At 38.4% G+C, this 13,841-nt stretch overlaps 2 protein-coding genes across 3 annotated transcripts in view; one reads left to right on the forward strand and one right to left on the reverse strand.

The window, feature by feature from the left end:
- The first annotated feature begins 5,012 nt into the window (after window positions 1–5,012).
- On the forward strand, window positions 5,013–7,172 carry LOC116045613 (leptin-like). Its single transcript, XM_031293350.2, has 3 exons — window positions 5,013–5,092; window positions 6,040–6,239; window positions 6,339–7,172. Exons 2-3 carry the CDS (start codon window positions 6,090–6,092, stop codon window positions 6,675–6,677), a joined length of 489 nt encoding a protein of 162 aa, XP_031149210.1. The 5' UTR covers window positions 5,013–5,092; window positions 6,040–6,089; the 3' UTR covers window positions 6,678–7,172.
- A 247-nt stretch (window positions 7,173–7,419) lies between these two features.
- Window positions 7,420–13,841, reverse strand: part of rbm28 (RNA binding motif protein 28) — an 8,734-nt gene continuing 2,312 nt past the window's right edge. Inside the window, exons 9-21 of one of the 2 annotated variants that reach the window (XM_036003264.1) lie at window positions 13,682–13,748; window positions 13,443–13,552; window positions 13,282–13,355; window positions 13,016–13,151; window positions 12,623–12,687; window positions 12,322–12,480; window positions 11,865–12,014; window positions 11,644–11,718; window positions 11,392–11,521; window positions 10,955–11,093; window positions 9,301–9,415; window positions 8,068–8,293; window positions 7,420–7,854 (exon numbers count right to left, since the gene is read on the reverse strand). In XM_036003264.1, the coding sequence (XP_035859157.1) occupies window positions 8,156–8,293; window positions 9,301–9,415; window positions 10,955–11,093; window positions 11,392–11,521; window positions 11,644–11,718; window positions 11,865–12,014; window positions 12,322–12,480; window positions 12,623–12,687; window positions 13,016–13,151; window positions 13,282–13,355; window positions 13,443–13,552; window positions 13,682–13,748 (1,358 nt within the window). In that variant the 3' untranslated portion in view covers window positions 7,420–7,854; window positions 8,068–8,155. Of the gene's footprint in view, window positions 7,855–8,060; window positions 8,294–9,300; window positions 9,416–10,954; window positions 11,094–11,391; window positions 11,522–11,643; window positions 11,719–11,864; window positions 12,015–12,321; window positions 12,481–12,622; window positions 12,688–13,015; window positions 13,152–13,281; window positions 13,356–13,442; window positions 13,553–13,681; window positions 13,749–13,841 lie in introns of both variants that reach the window. The other variant, XM_031293341.2, reaches the window with a different exon arrangement.

A 13,841-nucleotide genomic window follows, 5' to 3' on the forward strand; every position in this document is an offset into this window, starting at 1 on the left:
CCATCAAAATCATATAAAAAAAATTGTGTTTCAAAGTATTCGGCAAGAGCTAACATCACTTAGGTTCATTTTACTTAGGTGTTTGGTGTATTGTATTGTTATGTGCTCATCCAACAACATGTTTAAGTTAAGTTCTCTGTATTTACAGTCCTGCAAAAGGTCCTCCAAACGTGTCTACATAAGGGTTTTGATATCAGATGTTTACTTTCATTATGAGTCAGCTTGTTTGCCTGCCAGGGACTTCGTGTTTGTATGTTTTTGCACAAGCTTATTTCCCGGATTGCATTGATAGAACTTACAGAACAACAATCTCTTAACACATTGTGTTATATTCTTTATGCAATGGAAATGGGAATATGAACTATCTCTCAGCCTTTATTAATTATGATTGCAGAGATGGGGTTTGGGGCTGGGTCCGTGGGACTGTTTCTGGGGGATGAGTCTGAGGGAAGAACAGGAGACAAGGGTAAGGAGAATGCAGAAGACAAAAGGTAGGTCCTGATCCCCATCTCTGCTATAATAATTAATAAAGGCTGGTTTAAAGTACTTCTTCCTGCCTATATGTATTAATGCTCATGGATAGCCTAAATGGGTTCCATTCAGACCTTAACATGAAGTCTTTTACTGTAAGATGTCAACTAGATTCAACAAGACATTTTCACCTGGCTATACCCAATGTTTACATCCGTTGTGGTATTTATGCAAACAAGCACATACATAATTAAATTATGCACCGTTTGTCCATGTCCAAAAAAAAAACGTGTAATACATTTTATGTTTGTCTTGATGTAAGTAATCAACTTAGTAATTTTCATGGTGAAATCTAAAGGTTAAAATTGTTACCCTATTCATGTGAGAAAAAGAATGAATATGCGTATGAATAGGCTATATTTAGGTCTTTTTCGAAACTTTCCCCTAATGGGATTCTTCAGTGCTTTTTTTTTTCCTTACTCAGGACATATTGAGAATAGAAAATCAGTTGAGTTTGCTTCTGTTGTAATTAGTTCAAGGTTGACCCCCATTTTGGCTTAAAATGACTGGACTAAAAGAAAGCGAGAGGACTTATTTACAGTAAGTCTGTTTCAGTGACTTGGCTGAAACTTTTACACTGCGGGGATCTGACTGGCTGGAAAAGGAATTACTGTAAGCGTGTTACAGATGTATTATTCAACATCCACAGAAATGTTGCGAAAGGGAATCAGTGAACCCTAAAATATCTTGGACCTTGCATAACATGTCCCTTGTTATAGTCTTCATGAATTTACTCAGGTGTTGTTGTTTTTTTCAGTTTTACTTGCTTAATCCTTTGTAATAGGACCCTTGTGTTAGTATGTGTTGCCGTTGGAATATAAAACTGGCCAGTGTTGCTAAAATGTTATAAGATATTGCTCGCTGTGACTTGACTTTTACAGACCTCTGACTCATTCTAAAGCTATGAAGCAATGAAAAGCTGATTCAGGTTTTTTTAGACCAGTTTTATGGTGTTAGCGTCACTCAAGTGTCTGGGGGTGAAAACAACACATCGTCCTGAATGGCAGCACATGCAGGATCACTAAACCTGAATTCCTGTCATTCCTGTGACTCATCCAGGCAGATCCTGCTGAGTGGGATTCCTGGTTTCCATGCTGCATCTGGACAAGTAATCTGATACTGTGTAAAGCCCATTACAGTGGTTCAGCCAGTGCTACTAAGGGAGCAGCTCAGTAACACTTGTAAATTGCTCCAAGTCATTCACTGTTAAAGTAATGACAACCATTCTCCTACCCTTACATGCAGTATCTATGTGTGTGCGTTAAAGTGTTTATAGTTTGATAAAAGAGGGGCACACACCTCTTCTGAGGATGTGACTCATATGCTCCCATAAGTCATGTGACACAAAGTGCTCATGAATTATTAACGAAGCCTTGCAGCGTCCTTCTGTCATTCTCCAGGAGGTGACTTCTTGTCCTGCAGGCGCTGATTGATCCTCCATGATCCCAGAGACAAGGGGCATCCACACATAAACCACAAAGATGTTTGCTGCAGTTGTGGGTTTGAATGTAGCCACAAATGTGCAAATGTGTATCTTCACTGTTTGGAACTAATTAGAGCATGCTGAGAACCGTGGGCTAAATTAACAGATTATAGATAGTCATAACCGTGTCAAGAGTGACTATCCACATTTTGTTAAAAATGTTTCCTGTATATGGACACGTCACATATCAGCAGACAAAGTTCTAGTTTAAAAATAGTTTTAGCGACAGGCAGCTATTATTCACCCCAGATGTCAGGAACATTTTTTTGCACGCAATGAAACCTGCTTTGTTGCTGGTAAGAGAGCTGCCTGAACCCCTCTGGGACAGCTCTAAAGAAAGTTATTTGGAAAGAAATATGTGGAAACGATCCATCCAATTATATCATTCACCTCATTCCTTCATGTTTTTCTTCATGAATAATACACTATTCCTGTTGAAAATACAAGTGGGATACGGTCACCCATTTACTTTCCTTCCCAGAATATGTCCTTTAGTGTGTCTTTTTCCCCAACAATTTTCAGATCACAGCTCTGTTTGTTCTGCTAAACGTGTGGCAATGACTATGTGTTAATAGTTTTATGAGACCTCTCAGTGTGTGTGTGTGTGTGTGTGTGTGTGTGTGTGTGTGTGTGTGTGTGTGTGTGTGTGTGACCTGCATGAGGCATTTAACAGTTTGCAGGATTTACTGTAAGTTACCTTGCGAGAAAACAGAAATGGCCATTATGGTTTTGTTCCCTGTGGAAGCAGGTCTCCCTCTAACACACACACATGTAGATTCTTGGCCTCTCTGACCTCTTTTTGCTTCAGAGGAACAGAAACTTCAGCATAGCCTCCCTCATCCTTTTCCACGGAGAAACAATGGAGAAAAGCATTCAAAAATATCCACTCTGTTCGAAATATACATAGATTTTAAAACACTTTTCCCAAGAAGATGGGACATCTGGCATCTATCGTGATACACGACATGTCAATTCTCTTGTTGTTTATTGGAAGAATTCCTCAATGCTGCATGAACTTTATTGAGTACTCAGACAATTTGAATAACAAGTCTGAAAAGGTGTTTTTGTGCTGCAGAATGGAGGGCTGAAATTGGGTGGATAACAGTAACATTCATTGTTAGGATCCTCGCATTGATAATGTATATGTGCGATTACTACTTTGTGTTGTGAAAAGGGGAAACTGATCATTAGTAGGGTATTGCCACCCACATTAGGTTAGTTATTAAAATGTATTAGCAAGTATTCATCACAATAATTTGATGGAAATCTATCACCTACAAAGTACTGTATTATTTTAAAGTAACAAAAAATTTGCCGGTGCAACACAGATGTCTTCTTACTTTATAGTTTTATTTTTTAAGGTGCATAACAGTGACTAACGTTTCGATGTAAGTATTATTTTTGCTTTGCTCAAGACGTTTGGAGAAAATGTAACTGCTGTCTGGCCGACGTTCAGAACATCAGGCTCCTGACCTGCCAACCTGAACTGGAAAAGATCATGCAGGAAGTTTAACTTGTGTTGAAAATGCAAATTGTCACACAAACGTCAACTTATGTCCATGCTGTATCTAAGATGCAGCGTTAGACTGCATAACCACTTTGTTTTGGTGTGGTACAAGCTAAACCGTAAAAACATTGGAATAATGTGAAGTAGATGACTCAGCTACTGTATGTGTGGCTGGAAGTCACCAAAAATGTATTGATTATTTCAACTTTTGAAAGCATCTATCTTTTTGTCCTCTGATATTTGAAACTCAGTGATACAATCATATTGATTATACAAGTCTATACAATAAATAACTGTGAGTGGACAAACTAAAATGAAAAAAAAGAATGTACAATGATGGGGCGACCTCTAGCTCACCCAGTAAGAGCGTGCGCCCCATGTAGGTTGAGTCCTTTGCAGCGGCCCGGGTTCGAGTCCGACCTGTGGCCCTTTGCTGCGTGTCATCCCCCATCTCTCTCCCACCTTTCCTGTCTATCCACTGTCACTATCTAATAAAGGGAAAAAATGCCCCCCCCCCCAAAAAAAAAAGAATGTACAATGATATAAAAATGATGAATGAATACAAAATGTACAATTAAAAAGATTTGAAGACATGAAAGAAATGCTTATGCATTCAGATTCAGTAACAAAACACAAGATATAAGGACACAAAAACCTGATCAGTCCAGTAATCTCCATCAATGAGAAGCATCTGATTTATATAATCCAAGAATAATCATGAGATCAGTCAGGAGAAGAGCTGTGTCATACTCTTTCAAATAACGGCTGTTGTGTTTTTATTGTTTTGGTTCTTTATTTCCTGCTACTGTACATGGGTGCTTAGACACACTGTGTGATGAAACATCCTAAATAAATATTTACATAACTGGCGGCATTAGGCAATGTTTAGAGAGCGCAGTCACGATAAGTGAGTGTCAGCGCAGGATGTAACATATATGGCATATTGATCAGTCTAGCTGCAAAAGATGTTTTTGCAGTCAAACAATTAGAAACATAGTTGTAATCATTATCTGTAAACAGGGGCGATTTTAGTCCTTTTTAGGGGTGCTGAAGCACTCCTAAACTTGATCCCGGCACCCCTAAAAAAGAATTACTGAAAACAAACAAACAAAAAAACTGTGTTAATCTATTATGAGCTAGGGGGTTCTGCTCTGGGACATGCACAGTTAGCACAGTAGAATAATGTTTGAAAAAATTGCGTTAAAAGGGTGCCAGGAACCCCTAAAGCTCTGATCCTAGAATCGCCCGTCTGTAAAAGAGATATCAGTATTTTAAAGTTTACACAGGAACATGAGGGTGTTGTGTTGTGCACCTAATTTTGATTAAATAGTTTGTGTAAATGTTTGTCCGGTGATTCAAATATGTCAGGTAGTCACCAAAAACGTATTCAAACTTGTCTCCCGCTCCTGCAGTTCCACAAGGGGAGGCAGCGGTCTGGGTGTAAGTGTGGGGGTGGATGAGGGGGGAACAGGGGGTTGGAGAGAGGTGAGTAAGAGATGAGTCAACAGCCCTCCACTATAAGATGTCCTGATGGAGCCCAACAGTGGCATACACACAGACATCCAGCCAAGGTAAGGTCAACTCTCTTCTCCATCTCGTTCCCCATCTCCTTTACTCTTGGGCTTCAACTCTTCCATCTTTTGACTGTGCTCACAGTTACACTTGGGCTTTCACCATTTACCAGTGCGTCACTTTGTTTAACAGCTTTTTGAAGTATGTTTGAATGCTGGATTCATTTCTAAAAACATGCATATTTGTAAAAGTGTGACAGTTGAGGAGAAATTATTGTTGCTTATAGATTGTCTGTCTCGCAGCTGAGCTTTTTTATAGACTTAGCCTTCGGTCTATTCTTCACAGAGGATGTAGCAGAGGTTTGGAAAACAGGGGGTTGAGAATAATAGTGTTGGCCAAAGTCAGTGATCTTTGTATCTGTTACACAGTCAGGATTTCCCAGGTGTCTCTTTCACAAATATTTGCTGCCATAATCAAACATATTGAGTAAATGACTGGAAGGAAGCATGTGTGTTATGTATACAATCACCATTGGTGGAAGAAGTATTGAGATCCTTTACTTAAAAGTACTAATACCACACTTTAAAAATACTCTGTTACAAGTAAAAGTCCAGTGTTGAAAGTGTTACTTAAGTAAAAGTATGTAAGTATCATCAGGAAAATGTACTTAAAGTATTAAAAATAAAAGTACTCAATGCAGAAAAATACTCACAATTTAGAAACTGGAAGTAACTAGTAACTAAAGCTGTCAGATTCATGTGGTTGAGTAAAAAGTACAATATTTCTCTCTGAAATGTAGCAGAGTAGAAGTAGAAAGTGGCATTAAAAGAAAAGACTCAAGTAAAGTACAAGTACCTCAAATTTGTACTTAAATACAGTACTTAAGTAAACTCTACTTAAGTTACATTCCACCACTAACAATGATGTTGTCTTGATGAGATGACACAATGGTGAAAGATAGATAAGCACTAAAAAGAAGAATAACCTGCATCCTCTTTTCTCCTAGGAATACCAGTGATATTCGGCGTTTGGTAAACCCAGAGAAATACTACAAATATGGAATACACTTTGGCCCTGCTGTTTTCTCTGCTGCACGTTTTGAGTGTGGGTACAGCTGCTCCTCTGCCAGTGGAAGTAGTGAAGATGAGATCAAAAGTGAAATGGATGGCCGAGCAGCTGGTGGTTAGGCTGAATAAAGATTTCCAGGTAATCTTTATGGTTCTGTTTGTGGTGACACTGAATCTGAAGTGTTTACAAAAGTGGGTGTGTTTTTGACTCAATCATGTTCACTCTCTCTTGCTGCAGATCCCTACTGGTCTGACACTGCGTCAACCTGCTGATGATCTGGATGGACTTTCCTCCATAATGACAGTCTTGGAGGGTTACAACAGTCTGATCTCTGACACATTCGACTGGATCCCCCAGGTCAAGTCTGATATCTCTTCACTGACGGGTTACCTCGATGAGTGGAGGCAAGGGCACTGCAGTGAGCTGCGGCCGAAGCCTTCAGTGCCGGGGCCGCTCCAAGAGCTACAGAGTCAAAAGTTAAAGTATATTCACACCGTGAGAATCGAGGCTCTCATGAGAGTGAAGGAGTTTCTCCATATGCTACTGAAAAATCTGGATCATCTTGAGACTTGCTGAAAGACTGACATTAGGACCAATATTTGCAAGTTGCTGGAAAGATTTGCCATGTCTGCATCAGTGATGTCTGACTTCCCATCTGGCAAAGTTGAACTTTTGCAATGTGTTTTGAAGGAAATTTATTCTTAAACACACTTATTTATATACGTATTAATTTATACACTATTTAGAAAATGTGTACTTTGTAACATTGTCTTCTCATCAGGATGTTTGCAGCAAAAGTGTAGTTTCCTATGCAAAGTGATCTACGCTTTGCACACAAAGATAAATCATAGGTTTGTATTGTGACACCACTGTTGCATCAACAAAGAGCTCTCAGTGAAAACTATGGACCCATTTAATAATTCAGTCATGAAGCTGAATCAGCTGGCTTGCAGCCAGAGGAAACGTCACAATGAGCAGTGAGGTCATGCCTGGAAAATCCTGAAAACCAGGTCGAAACTTGCCTAAAAAAAAACAAAAAAAAGCTGAAACCTGCCAAGAAAAACAGGTGCATTTGTATAACAGGAAGGACAAAGGGCAACTTTCATTTCAGTGCAATATCATCCGCTCTTCCAAAATGGTTATTTATATCTGTAGATGATATTTTGTAGATATTTTTGTACAGTTTTTTTTTCTACTGTATTTAAACTAAATAAATATTTAACAAAAATATGAATTGTGATATATAGTTTGTCAGCGTTGTACAATAAGTGAAAGATGAGAGGGCTCTGAATGAAGTAGAAAAGACACGTATACCAGGTCAATATACAATGTCATTTGTGGGTGTTTACTTGTATTCAAGGTTCATGAGTGGGAAGTGTTTATCCGGAGCTATCAGCTTATGATTAACTTGGTTTAAAACTAGTATTAAAAACAGTGAATGTAATGGAAACTGTCATAACAAACTGACATCTGTGAATCTAACAAATATGGATTTCAGACTAAAATATAAAGATTATCAAATACAAATTCAAGGGTTTTTAATATATTTTCATAAAAAGCCAAAGTACATGAAAACTATTTTTTACATTATTCAGTTTGTTTTAGTCGTAAAAAACAAACATGAGCATGGATAAAAGAAATGCAGGAACAGGATGAATGAAGTTAAGTGACAGTAAAGTTTCACACATGGGCGTATACTGTACAACTTGACACATTTATGAGAACCATTGTACAACCTCAGAATGTCGATTAACCCTTGTGTTGTCTTCCCGTCAACCTTGAAAAAAGGTCGGTTTTTTCCCCCGACGTTTTTGACGCCTTGTTTGTTTTTGCTTTTTCCAACGCTTTAAATTGTCAAATTTTTCTTCTACACATTTTCAGCACTTATTTCTACGTCCCATATTTTCTGATATAAAACAAAAACTGAAAACGGGTCAATGTGACCCGAAGTCAACACAAGGATTAAAGAGGACCTCTGTTGTGGTAGCCATAAACAAAAGATTTCAAAACATTTTCTCACTCACACATACAGACACCGACATACACACACAGCATTAGCTATCAAACCACTTGTTTCTTTTGACATTGGTGCTCTTGTCACGGTTACCCATCAGTTTCTTCTTGTACTGCTCCACCAGGCTGTCAAAACGGTCCCCGTCCCTTCTCTTGAACTGCTTCTTTGCTGCGTTAACCTTCAGGAAAACAACAAAATAAACCGTCATAAGGCGCTTACAGGACAACGCTGACAACGTATCACCAAACTCACGCACTGTTGTTTCAAAAACTTAAATAGTACAGTATAGTTCAATAGTACTGCTTATTATTTGTCCAACGCATCTCATGACATTTATAAAAAAAAAAAAAAAAGAAATTAAAAAGGTTATGTTCCAATTTTTAAAATTGTATGACTTTATTACTTTTAATTTAATGAGCCACATTTGGAAAATTTGGAAAAATGGCTCTTTGTTAGGGCTGCACAATACATTGTTTTTTTATCGGCATCGCAATGTCAACTGGCGCAATATACATATCGCGAAAGGTTGCGACATATCGCGATAGACACGAGATTTTTTTGTGTTAGTTGAAAGAAAATATCAGTTGAAAACTGCACTTTAAAGTGTAACTTTCATTGTCATTCTTTTTTAGTAGTGCCTGTCATTGTCAATTCAATGTTCAATGTGTTCAATAAAAGAATGTTAGAAATGATTATTTGTTTCAAAATCAACAAGCAATTTGTTGCATTTTAAAAGAATACTGAAAGCAACAGAAAGGCAGAACTGAGTACACTTTAATATCTGTTAATTTATCACAAGTCATAACATTATCGCGATATTCAACAACGTTATCGCGTATCGCATATCTTCCTCATATCGTGCAGCCCTACTCTTTGGAAAGTGCCGATCACACAGAGATTAACTTATCTTTCAAAAACTTCGACCCTCTTCAGTTTTATAATTGTTTTGATTTGGTTTTGGCAAGTTTCTTTTCAAGTTATAGTCAGACAGATTTCAGAGCTTTTTTGGTGTTGAAATGCATCTTGAGGTTACCCAAAACGTCCATGCTTTAAGAGTTTTAAAATATATACTGACAAAGCCACTGTTTTTAGTAGTTTCTAATAAATCAGTGCCTCAGCAGCTACCCTTTGTCGTACGATGTCCCGAGATTACAAATAAGCATATACAACAGAGCATGTGTGAACCTGGTTTCTGGGACGTGTGGGCTTTTCCATCTGTTGTCTTTGACGATCCTTCCTGTTGGATCCAGGCCTTGCTTTCTTGGGTGGCGGGGCCTGTTGCTTTCCCTTGTCACGCATTCTGCAAAGGACAGAACAGTTTGCATCTGTAACTTGATCTGTAATCTGATGCCCACTGTTGAATCATAGTTTTGTCAAATGTTTACCCTTTTTGAAGGGCTGTTTGTAACCTGACAGCATTTGTGTGGACCCCACGAAAACTAGCGAACAATTTGTGGAATTTAATGGGGAAAGATACAAGTAAGAAGTGTAGTACCAGGGCAAAATGGCCAAAGAACTTTTTCTCAAGTTAAAAAATATGAAAAGCTAGATCGCCTCCCCCTTGTTACTAGGGTTGGGTACCAAAACCCAGTTCCACTATGGAACCGGTTCCTACGCAACCGGTAGGAATCGGACCAGATTAGAACGCAAATTTCGGTTCCTCATTTCGGTTCCACTTAATGTGTCGACTGAAATATTTTTCCTCTGTCGCTCCGAAACGGAAGTAAAAATATCACACTTTCTCTGTAGTTTACCGTTAGCTAGCTACCGTAAATGTAGGCTACTTTTAAAATGCCATATTTTCCCTCTGGGAAAGTACTTTAAAACATTAATATATTGTTAAATTTAAATAATTTTCAATTTAAAAAAAAAAACTCTATAAAAGAGCCTTTCTTTGATATAATTTCTCAGTTTTTCAAGAATCGGTTTAGGAATCTGAATCATTTTAAAAGTACCGGTTCAGCATCGCAATCGTAAAAATCCAAACGATACCCAACCCTACTTGTTACTGCACATACTAGTTGTATTAATGTAAAAGAGGAGCAGATTTTTCTCATGTTTTTTTTTTCAACCGCTTGTCTACAGGACCACAATGGAAATAAGCCTTATTGCTTCATTGGGTTTTTATCCTCAGTGATTTGCAATGCATGTAATGACTGCAGTGTAGTGTTATATGTGTTTTAATCATCAAATAAAATCAATCAATCTAAAGTTCTTTATTATGTTAGGCATATCCTTAAAATGTGTTATAGGGGTGTCATGATTCTCCAAATCTACAATTCGATTTAATTGTTATGGTTGTGATTGGATTCAACTTTCGATTTAAATTTTTTTTTTTTTTAAGCAGTGCCGGCAACGCCATAATAAGAGCCACTACATGAGGTACTTCACAACAGTTACTCAGAGTTTACGAGTTACAATTGAATGCACCATGAGTTTAACGAGGGGCACCTGAATGCACCATGAAGTAGTCAGTCCACAAGATTTACTTTGGTTGTTTACATAAATCAAGGGAGAAGGCAAAATGTTGTCAAACCGGTGGCTTCAGGGAAGCAGAAAAGGATTTTCCAATTTTATTGTTTTATCAGTGGCCATGGTGTCTGGAAAAGTGCAGCTGCAGGCTACTGGTAATCTAACGTTATGCTGCGTCTTTAGCTGTGTGCTACCGGCCAGTAAGCTACGCTGTGTTTTTTTTTTTTTCTTCAGACGTGCGCAAGTAAGCAAAATATTGACCCCCCTAAAGTGTTACGAATTATACTGTCAAGATCTATCTGCTTAAGCACTGAGTGGCACACAGTGCATTGTAAACAGGACACTAGTAAAGTTTATAGAACTGTACCTGATCTTAGGTCCCCGATGGGTAGGAAATGTAAGAACCTTCTTTCGTTTCTTTCCGTTCTCCAAATCCACATGCTCAACTTCAGGTTTGGTCTGGAAGCCCAAATAGCGGCTGCCTTGTTTCTGGCTTTGAGAAGGAGCTGATAAACACAGAAAAGTAGACGGAGAGAAAATCAAAATGATATAAAAAAAAAAAAAAAAGATGCCAATGTTACCAACAAAAATAAAAAGGCTAAGTTTAGTTGAGTTCAGTGTGTCAAATATAATATGGTTTCTCCACAGCCCTAGTGTGCTGTACTGTATCTTAGCTGTGACAGGAGAAGAGCCACCCATTTGAGCCCATCTGCATTAGACCCTCATGTCCACCTTCCTAATATGTTTTCTCAACTGGGAAAAGGCGAAAAGAACTTAAGTACAGAAAGAATATTTTTTTCATACCTCTCTCTGTTCCTGTCTGCTCTGATGAGGACTGTGCTTCATTTCCCCCGTTCCTGGGTCCTTTTCCATCTCCAGCTGTCTGGGGCTGAGGTTTCGATCCTCCTTTAAAAGGCCGATTTTTGAAGAATTCCTGCAAAGATATCCACTGAGTTACTTTCCATTTAGTAAAAAAAAAAAAAAAAAAAAAAACATTTTTCAATTTGAACGAGGATTCTAAGGATGTAACTATCCCACACATTTATACAAACGGACCATGTTTTTTTGGTGTCGCAATTCTTTTATTTTCAGTTTCCTTGAATCCTCCAGGGAGAACTCAACGATAGGTCTCTGCAGGATGACATGAAAATATAATCCAGTGTGGCAAGCAAAACAAAAAACACCAGAATGTGTAGTCTTAAGATTCTAAGAGTAAATAAATAAAGTGGCAACAAAGCTCCTTTAAAAACACACAACTATTCTGTTGCAAAAAGTACCTTGAGTGGGCCAAAGATGTCAGGGTTGTTGTTAAGGTAACGAAGTGTGCTGAGAGCATGTTCATGGTCCTGGAACTGGACAAAGCCATAACCCAACGATTGCCCCATCACCTGATTCTTCTCTGGCTTCTTGTCATACATCACCCGACACTAAATGGAGAAACAGGACAGACACACACACACACCACTGTAAACAATGCAGGTTTCCAACTTTTAAGAAGAATTGGCTTTGTAAATGTTTTGTGGGGAGGGAAATGTATTCAACATGTTTGGTAGACCTCAAGGACACACACACACACACACACACCCAATGTTTTTAATTCTATGATAGCCAACATTCATAAATACTACTCAGACAAAGCTGTTTCCAGGAATGGTTTAACAAAGCAGCAAATGACAGATAACTGCTATAATAATGCAGCTATAATATCTAACGTTATGCCATATTGTTTCTCACCTCTGTGATGCGGACTCCCTTGCTTCCTTTTACTGCTTGGAGGCAAAGTGCTTTGAGTTTTTTACTGTCCGCTGACTTGGGCAGGTTATGGACACACAGACGAGTCTTTGACACAAACACACTAATGTCCCGAAGCTTGGTCCTCTTTATTTCTTCAAACTAAGGGAAGTGGACAACACCAAATATAGGCATGAACATATGAGTAATTCTGGAGATGACAAGATAAACTAGCATGCAAGCATCCATTAAAATCATTCTGCAAGTATAAACATCTTAAATGGTAATTGAAAAATGAACTCACTCTGGTTCTCTTGATCATGTCTGCTTCAGGCACGCCCTCTGCAGCCTTGGTTCCAGCACGGATCACTGCGTGTGGAGGTCAGAAGAGAATATCATGAAATATAAAAACAGATTTAGAAGCAATTCAGCAAAGAAATGTGACAACTAAATTTCAATACTTATATTAATACTGATCTCACAAGACAGACATGGCTTTCCTAAGTTATTGTTAATCTTGGTTCACAGCTGTATGTGTAATGTTATGAAGTCAAATCTGCATGAAGCGATACCTTTAATATTGACAGTGAATCAAGTTACTCTGTGTACGGTAAAGGGGTCACTAATAGAGTTGAGAGACAGAACTGTCAGGTGTCAAAGAAGGAGAAAAAAAAGAGCAGGAAATGGGTTTACTCACATCCCTCTCTGGCCAGGTACAGGTTCCTGGTGCCGGTTTCTACTTTCACTTTGTTCACTTTCAGCTTGGAAGCATCCTCTCTGCTCACCGCTGACACAATCAACAGCTTTCTGCCATCTACACGGATGCCACCATTCTGCATCAAATAACCCAATGTTACAAGACAGCAATATCAACTCATTGCACAAAACAGAACAGATGATGTCATGCCATTAATAAAGACGGATACAGGAAATGTTTATAGTTAATTATTCCGCAGTTATTACCTCTGCCTCATCCTGTGCCGCAGCTATGCATTTGTCTGCAGCCACTTTAGTCTTAAACTGAGCAAATGCACAACCTGGTAAAACAACAAATCCAAAATAAGTCAATCAACCTGTGTTGGCAACACAGAGAAGAGTGTTTCATTAAAGCACTGCTGACTTACCTTTCGAATGTCCTGTGTCTGTGTGGAGAACAACCTTTATGTAGTTAAGTTCTCCGTACTTCAGGAGAACTTCCTCCAGACCATCTTCCTCCGTGTCAAAGGACAGGTTCCTAAATGAGCGTAATGAGTAAGATGAACAAACGTGGTGATAGGATGATAAGTCAGTATGAATGTGTGGATCATTTGAGTAAGATAAACAAAAGCAGGTTTAAGCTGAAGTAGTGAGAAAAACTGCAAACCTGATGAAAATCGTTCTGCCCTCTTTCACATCTGAAGGGAGAAGTTTCTTTGAGGCTTTCTTTTTAGCTTTAGACATAAGAGTAGCAGACAAGCAGTGTTAAAATAACATGTTTAATGGACATTTTTATTTACATGAAAAATGTGAAAAACATAAGCAGA

Source organism: Sander lucioperca, chromosome 7 (assembly GCF_008315115.2).
Source record: "Sander lucioperca isolate FBNREF2018 chromosome 7, SLUC_FBN_1.2, whole genome shotgun sequence".
Lineage (NCBI taxonomy): Eukaryota > Metazoa > Chordata > Actinopteri > Perciformes > Percidae > Sander > Sander lucioperca.